Genomic DNA, 9,426 nt, shown 5'->3' with positions numbered 1-9,426 from the left:
TCCTCAGTTTAGATATTTCACTGCTTATAAAATAATCCTTGTTGGGAATAAACGGCAGAACGTGTGCAGATCTACAGTGTGTAGTTTATTCCATTATTAGATGATTGTAGAACCCATTAATATTGTATTATAGGTCAGAAATAGTGCGTGTAGAGGCTGAAGAGAGCGGCGTGTTTAGAGCAGGAGGTTTTTGTACAGCCAGTAAACCAGTTTGTATCACTGTGGTTGACTTTTGGTGGAGGAACCAAACTGTCAGTTGGAAGTAAGTCCACTTTTCCTCCTTATTCAAAAGGAATCTTTTATTAAAATGATTATGGATCAACAGTACAGACGTACTTGATGTTCTTCTAAATCAGTTCTGATCCAAATTTGAATGTATTTCATTAGAACTTGGCTGAAGTGTGGCGAGCGTGGAGCTTTAGGCTTTACCACGAGCTCCTGTTTCTGAACTGGATTTCTTTTCTTTAAAACACTAATATTTCCTAAAGGTTTCCTGTGAAGTGTTCAGTAATGACATTTCTTTAAAAAGATCAGATGTAGAGCTGGATTGTAGTGTCAGTGTTGGGCTCCATTACAGCAGTTCTGTCTCCATCTGGAAGCCACAATGTGGAGGTTATTATGAGCGGCGTTTTCTGCTCTAAAGCTTTGAAGCCATAGTACATGGAGACTGCAGCTCCATTTATTTAGGGATTATTTATTGTTTTGGAGGAAATAAAATCATGTTCCATTTCAAATTTCCCATCACAGGATGTGCAGAATGTCCGAGTTTTACTGAGTGATATTCAGTAATATTTTCTAATGAAAATGGAAATGAAGTGCAGCTATGAATGTGATTGGAAATATGAGTTTGTGTGTGAAACGGTTGAGTTTAAGGTTGTAATTAGAGTTTGGTTTTTAATGCATCACTGAACTCAGTTGTGCTCTGTTAGAAATAAGGGAAATGAAACTGTGTGTGTGTCCTAGGTGTGGCCGCGCCCACCCTCACGGTCCTGCCCCCCTCCAGCGTGGAGCTGCAGCAGGGGAAGGCCACACTCGTGTGTTTGGCCAACAAGGGCTTCCCCTCAGACTGGAGGCTGAGCTGGAAGGTGGACGGGAGCAGCTGGAGCTCGGGGGTTAGCCAGAGCCCCGGGCTTCTGCTGAAGGACGACGGCCTCTACAGCTGGAGCAGCACCCTGACCCTCCAGGAGGACCAGTGGCTAAAGAAGACAGTGACCTGTGAGGCCACCAAGGACTCCCAGCCTCCTGTCAGCCAAACCCTGAGGAGAGAGCAATGTACTGGGCAGTGAGCGTCCACGCGTGTGTTGGAGCTGCTAGAGCTCCTCTTGATCTTCAGTGAGCTCAATCATGGCTCTGCTTAATGCTCTGATCTTCATCTCATCACTTCCTCATCACAATAAAGAGTTTCAGTATTAATATCTACAGTCTTTCATTGTTTATTATGTTATTTTCCTGTTTTTTCGGGCAAAGAATAAACATTTAAACAGCTCTTTGATCTGTAATTCACTGGAATCAAGTTTGTTTATTTCTCTTCTAATAATAAAGCTTGTAGATTTGATTAACTGCAGTGTTTCCACTTTTGTGTCATGATTTTTTGAGGTTTTATTGTAAAAATTTTAATGATGACACAATTATTTATTTTTCAAAAAGTCATACCAAAGAAGATTATAGTCCATAAAACTTTCCATTATTAGAAAATAAATGAACCAATACAAACTCAGAAAAATAACAAATATACAAATAAAACCATAAACAAGTCGTTACATGGATAACAGTTCAACTCTGTCCCAAAAAAATCAAATCTTTATTCAGTTTTGTATAAATGTAATGTTTCTGATTCAGAGACTCTAAAGAACTCTTGACTCTATCAGCCACTTTCATTAACCTGAAAACACTGATGCATCACACTGTTGTCCACCCAACCAGGCACTATTTGTTTTAAGGAAATTGTGTTTTTAATAGTAATAAGTTTCCTTTTTATAGCGCCTTCCTCACAAGGTTGGTTTAAATATAAACATTATTGAAATTTAGAGAAAAGCAAATCACTGAGAAACAGGCAGGTTATGATTTGTGTCTTAAAGACCGAGACAAATGTGAGATCATGGAGACTTTGAGGAAGTGAGTTTCAAAGTTCTGGACCTGTTACAATGAACCACTGTCTGAGGACGATCTGAACTGGGGTAAAGAAAGCAGTACCAGAAGACCTGAGTGTACGAGCTGGTGTGTAGAGATACTCATAAATACACTAATCAGCATTTCTGAATCACTGCTACTGAGCATGAGACGGACCCTGGAAATGTTATAGAGGAGACTGAAGGTGGTTTAATCAGTGAGCTGATATGATAATCAATAGAAAGTGACAAATTAAATATGTCACCTAGATCAGAAACAGGTTCTGAGGGTTTTACATGTTAAAGCTCATATCAGAGTGAGTGCAAGTAAATATTTTGGGGGTAATTAGGAAATCAGTCTCATCAGAGTTAAGCATAAGGAAATTACAGCTCTTCCAACTTGTAATATCCCAACAGACAGTTAGAGAGGGAGAGGGCAAGAGATTAGAGGAGTTGAAGCTGAGTTATATCTGTTTCTCATTCACATAACAAAGAAAACTGAGTCCATGCTGATGAATTATACGGCCCTGTGAAAGTCTGTAAATTATAAAGAGGAGAGGGCCAAGGACAGAACCCTGGGGAACCCCTTGAGCAACATAAGACACATTTTCCAGTAGTTTATCAGTGAAAGGGAGATTCGAGTTTGGTCTGAAATTATTTAAACCAGTTGAATCTAAACCAGATTTCTTCATGACCGGCACAACTGCAGCAGGTTTTAGTTGGAACAGGACAATTCCAGACATACAAGATTACTCAGGTGAGAAATGGGAGTAGAGATAACTGGAAGACTTTTGTTGGTATGGCACTGGAAGGATTTAACTGGTATGTTGTGGTCTCCCAGATAAACTCCTGAAAAGTTTATATGTAGAAGCAATTTTATTATGAAGAAACAGGAGAAGTTACTCAGATCGCTCAGCAGAGCCAGAAACATTAGATGCAGGGGGTGAATGGGTTTGTTAACTGTGGTAAAGAGTGACAGAGGCCTGAAATGAACACTGCTGATCGTAGAAGACATGTGGTGTGAAGGTTTCTTCTAAAGCTGCTGAAGGTGGCAGCCTACTGCTCTCTTGACCTGGAGCTCAGGAGTGGAACAAGGACAGGAGTGAGAAGAGAGTAAAAGCCAGGTCTTCAAGGAGGCATGAGCTTCAGAAGCTTTAAAGAGAGAGTAACTGTAATTTGAGAGCATCTCCACTGGATAGCATTCATTAATAGAGTAAAGAGGAAAGGAAGATTGCATGGAGATAGAAAAGGACAGAGGATCAACCGACTGTAGGTCATGATAGGATATTGTGTTTTCTGTCTTAGATTAAGTGGAGAAAACCTAAAACTGAATTCAAGCAAATGATCAGAGACACCACACTTGGAACCAGGAACACTAACATCATTCAGACCAGAGGAAGAAACTAAATCAAGTATGTGATCATGAGAGTAATGAGATCTAAATCCTGAGTTAAATTAAAGCATTCAAACATGTTAAAGTGAGTAAATGTGAAGAAAAGCTAGATCTGCAGCATCCTCACCTGCTCTCTTCTCCAGGGTCTCCACCTCTATTGAAGAGAAGAATCGCATCATCTGCAAATGTCTTTTCTCATGACTGCACTGAATGGAGTGTTTGGGGATGCATCTCCTCACAGTACTGAGTTCATAAAGGCACAACTCTTTTAGTGGTAACACTTTAAATCATTAGTCTGTGCTTTATAAATGAAATATTTGGTTTTAGTAAATGTGATTATTCAGTAATCAGCTCCACTCATATGTTCAACAGTGGACTGTGCTGAAAGTTAAAGAACCAACACTGATTTAGATCATGATGACCAGCTGGTCTGAGGTCAGTGAGATTCTCCTGGATGAAGACATTCACAGGTTTTAATGAGATGTTTCAACTGTTTCTATGACAGTTCATCTGATGGTAGTTAGATTAGGAGTTAGGAAAGTTCTAGTTGTTCCACTGTGGAAAGAGGAACCAGTGAATGTTCTCCAGTGCTAGAACACATCAGTGCTGCTGCATAGTTTCCAGTTCTTTTGAGTTCAGTCTGAGTTCTTTACTGTGATGAATGGTGATGGTCAGTGTTGTTAGAGAGGGAGTTCAGCTGGAGATTCAGTGCAGTGCTGTGTGTTGATCTTGAGGGAGTTTGGCTGAATGAAGCTGAACATCTGGTGAAAGTGCTGCTCTATTCTGGGAGAACGAGGACGACTCAGGCCTGTTCATGCAGATCTGAGTTCCACCCCACTGCTCTCTCTCTCTCTCTCTCTCTCTCTCTCTCTCTCTGTCTCTCTCTCTCTCTCTCTGTCTCTCTCTCTCTCTCTCTCTCTGTCTCTCTCTCTCTCTCTCTCTCTCTCTCTCTCGCTCTCTGTCTTACTGTTTACTGGTTAAACTGCTTGTTTGTGTTCAGCTGGGTGGGCTGTGGGGGGGCTGGTTTCACTTCTTCCTTTAGTGCTGCTGATGACCATCAGTGTGTCAGTCCAATAATAACCTGTTTTATTTCTACAGCACCTTTATTAAACTCAAAGCAGGGAACAGTGAAACAGAACGAGTGCAGAAACAAACAGAAAGAGCTCTAACATACAGGAGAAGAGCATCAGCTCCATCTGAATGAACATGTAAAGGGAGGTAAAGCACTGAGTGAACAGGGGGGTTTGAGTTGTGTGTTAAAGACAGAGATAGAGGGGAGTTCCAGAGGTTTGGAGCTGTTCCACTAAATTCTCTCCCACTGACTGAGGACAGTCTGATTCACTCTAATCAGACCAGCTCCAGAAGACCTGAGTGTCCCAGCTGGCGTGTAGAGATGGAGGAGGTCAGTAAGTTATGAAGCTCAAGGCCATGTATGTCTGTGAAGGTCATGAGCAGCAGCCTGTATTGACCACACAAAGGGGCAGATAAGCAGTGCAGGTTATGGAGAGCAGGTGTGATGAGGGCAGAGTGCTTAGTGTGAGTGAGGACTCCAGCTGCTGAGTTCTGAACAGACTGGTATTTAGGGAGGAGTTTAACTGGGAGTCCACTAAGAAGGTCATTACAGTAATGAAGGTGGAACTGATAAAGATCTAATCTACATTTCTGCAGCACTGCTGATAATCATGGGGCGGAATCTGGAGATATGAGGAAGGTGGTAGAAGACAGTCTGGATCATTGAGATAATATGGGATTCAGAAGTGAGTGAGGAATCAAATATGACACCATGATTATGATCAGATTGTGAGGGTTTTATCTAAACTCATCAATATCAACATACTTTCAGAGGGGGAGGTGATACAAGTATTAGGGTAATAATTAGAACATCAGTTTTATTTGTGTTGAATTTAAGTAAATTAGAGCTTAACCAAATCTTAACATCACTGATACAGGTACTTAGAAAGGGAGTTAATATAGATTTGGATATCAGAAATGTAACAATGAACACATAATCCATGAATTTGACTATTGGACAGCATATAAACTATGAAAACAGGGGGGCCCATAACAGAACCCTGGGGAACACCCGGAGTATCAGGAGCAGTGGGGGATTTGTGTTGCTGTATAGTGAAGAGCAGAGATGAATATTAACTAGTTATATTTCCTCAACAGTTCCATGTATTAAAATACAGGTGATTTGTTTTCTCCTGACTGTTTTCAAATTATAATACTTTCATTTCCACTCAGGTAGAGTAATCTACTTTTTACTGAGTTATTCATATTTACTTCATGATTTATGTGTTAAATTCCATTTTATCTCATTGGTCATATCTGTACTGCTTTGTGATCGGTCACATCTCCTTGAAGTCAGACTCCATGGTGGGTCACTCTGTCTAACAGCTCATCACCTGCTACTGACCACTGTTTCCTTCAGATCCAGTTAGACTCTTGGGAAGTTCTGCACTGTAGGAACACAGAACAACAGTGTAAGTCGTGTAGTGTGAAAGGTGTTGGGAGTGAAAGAGCAGCTTCAAATCAGACTCCAGTGAAAGTGTTGATACTTCAGGGAAATCATGACTAAAGTACTATGAAAAGTACAATTTTAGAGATTATTTTCTCCAAAAGATCCCAGAAAGGTGTTAATAAATAACCTTCCTATGCATTTTGTGGTAAAATAAATTGCTAATGCCCCAAAATGAGAGGTGTGAGCAGCAGCAGACCAGCCCAATAATGATTAATGCAGAAACCCTCTACATCACTCTGTGAGAGGCTTTAGTTTATCTTATCAACAGCTGTGGCGATGCTAGTGCCCATAAGGGCTTTGTAATGTTATGTTAGCACCAAGCTAACAGTGGTACATGTTAATATTATATGGAACATCTTCCTTAAACAGACCTTCCAAGCTTATAACAGACATTCTGTCTACATATTTTAACTGTGTTTCTGTTTTACAGGGACTTCTTCAGTTAAGATCTGACCTGAACCTGTATCTCTGTAATGTTATTGGAGGAGCCTGTTATCACTTCTGTTCAGTTTCAGTGATGTAGTTTCATGTTCCAGACCTACAGTGATGGTATTTTTATCATTCCTATAACTAACTTTGATTATTTGATTAAAAAAGGAATTTGTAGTTTTAAATGAATTCTATATTTTGAATAAAATAAATATAAATAGTTCATTATTTTGCTATTTTGGAAAGGCTTTTGATGGCATTTGACCTACACAAGCAGAGAATAAATGAATTAATGTAACTGATGTTTACAGTGACAGTTTATGTGTATAAAAATTAAAATCTTTTAAACCGGAATGTTTTTTAAAAGAATGCAGTCTTTTAACTGGACCTTGGCTGACCAGCTGGACAGATAATAATTCCATTATGAATTCATCCGATTTAAGTGTAACTGCTTAGTACTCACCCTGTAAAGATCATCTCCTAATAAAAGCTGATGAGTCTGAGTTTGTTGAAGGACTTCTTCAGGGACTCCCTCTTTCTCAGGACTGAGAGAAACATCCATTTAATAATCTGTCCAGATCCTTATAATAAACTTTAGAATAAAGGAGACTGGAGCTGAACTCTACAGCTAGTTCCAGACCTGTGGAGATCAGGAAATAAACCCCTAAAATCACAAAGCATTTCCAGTCTAATGAACAGAAGAACAAACTCCATCTAAAGTCCTGATTTCCACAGAGTGTGTTATTGTGTGTGTCCATCCTCCCCCTCAGCACCTGCAGTAGAGTCCAGCTGCAGCAGTGCAGTCTCTGTGCAGCTGGACTGAGGGGGGTTTTTGTACACCTACTAAACACTGTGGGAACACGTAGCCACTGTGATAACTCTGACAGTAATAATCTCCTGAATCTTCAGTCTGGACATTACTGATGGTCAGAGTAAAGTCAGATCCGGATCCACTGCCACTGAAACGAGCTGGAACACCTGACTGTCTACTGGTAGCGTAGTAGATCAGGAGTTTAGGAGCTTCTCCAGGATTCTGCTGATACCAGGCTAAACAGTCATTTGACCCACCACAGTAGGGATAAACATTGCTGCTGAACTTACAGCTGATGGTAACTGAGTCTCCTGGAGAAACAGTTTTCACTGCAGGCGTCTGAGTCACTGTGACCTGACCACTGGATCCTGAAAAATGAGTGAATTAAATAAAAAATGTTTAAAAAATCACATGAAAAACAGAAAATAACAGGCTGCTCTCAGAGTAAGAATATTCCACACAAAATAAATGAGCGAGTCACCTTGAGTCCAGAGGGTGAGTGTCCAGATGAAGATGGAGACCAAAGTCATGGTTGCTGTGGGTGAAGTTTGTGGGGCAGCAGCTCTCAGTCATGAAGTGTTAAACTCACAGGACTATAAACACTAGCAGAGCACTGAAGCGTGGGCTGATCATGCAAAGTGGAGCCTCTATGGAAATGAAGGAAAATATTTCCTCTCAAAAAATTTGTAATAAGAAGGAAAAAGTTTGAATGTTTTATTAGAGAATTTGAAGTTTTAAGGACAGTTTTTAAGAAGAAAAGGCTGAGACAGAATTCATCAGCAGTGTGAGACGGAGGGCTTTTTGTGAGTTTGCCGTCACTGTAGTGTATCAGAGGTTTTTGTATGATGACTTCATTGAAACGCATCACCTTTGGTGGAGGAACCAAACTCATTGTGAAAAGTAGATTTTCTTCTTCAAAACCTCAAAATATTTAAATAATTATTCACAACGAGTCCAATTAAGATGAAGAGGACTATGTTTAATATAAGTTGAAGCTAAATAAATGACCTGTAAATAACCTCATGATTACAAATAATGATAGTTTTATTCGTTCTCAGAACTGAGTTTGTGTGTCTGAGCAAATATACAATTACCCTGCTCTCCACGACTGAGAAGAAGCAACAGAGACGTTATTTAAACGTATGATGGTCTTTTTGACAGAACAGAACTGGTTGCTGCATTACACCAACCGATTACTCACCCCGATAGTCACAAAGTGCTTTGAAAGACTGGTTATGACCCACATCAAAGCCAACACTGACGTCGCTGGGGATCCACACCAGTACACATGCCGGAAAAACCGATCCACAGAGGATGCCATCTCCTCTGTGGTCCACACTGCCCTCACCCACCTGGAGAGAAAGGACTCTTACGTCCGGATGCTCTTTGTGGATTTCACATCTGCCTTTAACACCATGATTCCCCAGACCCTGGCTTACAAACTCCATACACTTGGACTGAGCACCTCTCTCTGTAATTGGGTCCTGGACTTCCTGACTAACAGTGAGGATCCACAACATCTCCTCCTCCTCCTCCACCATCATCCTCAGCACCGGCTCCCCTCAGGGCTGTGTGCTGAGCCCCCTCCTGTTTACACCGATCACATATGACTGCTAAGCCATCCATCCAGGCTGTCAGACTGTTGGAGTCAGCCTTCCCACCACCGTGGACATTTACACCTCCAGATGCAGGAAAAGGGCCACTGGCATCATGAAGGACCACCACCCATCCAGCACACACACTCTTCGTCCCGCTCCCCTCAGGTAGGAGGCTGCGGAGCATTACGAGCAAAACTACCAGACTGAGGAACGGATTCTTCCCTGAAGCCGTGAGACTCTTAAATTCCAATTAGACGTCACTGCAACGGCACTTCACGTCCACTGATTCATCTCTGCTGCTGGACTGAGTCAGTGCCCCCACTATATCACCCCTCCACTATATCACCCCTCCACTATATCACCCCTCCACTATACCAACCCTCCACTGTATCACCCCTCCACTGTATCACCCCTCCACTATATCAGCCCTCCACTGCATCACCCCTACACTATATCACCCCTCCACTACATCACCCCTCCACTATATCACCCCTCCACTATATCACCCCTCCACTATATCAGCCCTCCACTGCATCACCCCTCCATTATATCATCCCTCCACTATA

At 41.4% G+C, this 9,426-nt stretch overlaps 1 long non-coding RNA gene and 2 gene segments (V, D, J or C); 1 reads left to right on the top strand and 2 right to left on the bottom strand.

Annotated features, from left to right (window-relative positions):
- The first annotated feature begins 100 nt into the window (after nt 1-100).
- On the top strand, nt 101-1,415 carry LOC119264332. The segment is given in 3 exon segments: nt 101-106; nt 154-262; nt 964-1,415. Coding segments are annotated over 3 exon segments (438 nt in total).
- A 3,879-nt stretch (nt 1,416-5,294) lies between these two features.
- LOC119264397 lies at nt 5,295-7,003 on the bottom strand. The gene is made up of 2 exons (XR_005131007.1): nt 6,915-7,003; nt 5,295-5,961 (listed from the first exon to the last, which is right to left on the bottom strand). It is a non-coding gene; the product is annotated as an uncharacterized LOC119264397 (long non-coding RNA).
- A 304-nt stretch (nt 7,004-7,307) lies between these two features.
- On the bottom strand, nt 7,308-7,798 carry LOC119264375 (the record flags this gene model as incomplete). The annotated part of the segment is given in 2 exon segments: nt 7,308-7,630; nt 7,744-7,798. Coding segments are annotated over 2 exon segments (372 nt in total), but the record flags the coding sequence as incomplete, so codon positions are not given.
- Nucleotides 7,799-9,426: the final 1,628 nt, after the last annotated feature.

Source organism: Pygocentrus nattereri, chromosome 11 (genome assembly GCF_015220715.1).
Source record: "Pygocentrus nattereri isolate fPygNat1 chromosome 11, fPygNat1.pri, whole genome shotgun sequence".
NCBI lineage: Eukaryota > Metazoa > Chordata > Actinopteri > Characiformes > Serrasalmidae > Pygocentrus > Pygocentrus nattereri.
Note: the sequence above shows the minus strand (reverse complement) of the source record. Positions and strands in the feature narration are given on the sequence as shown.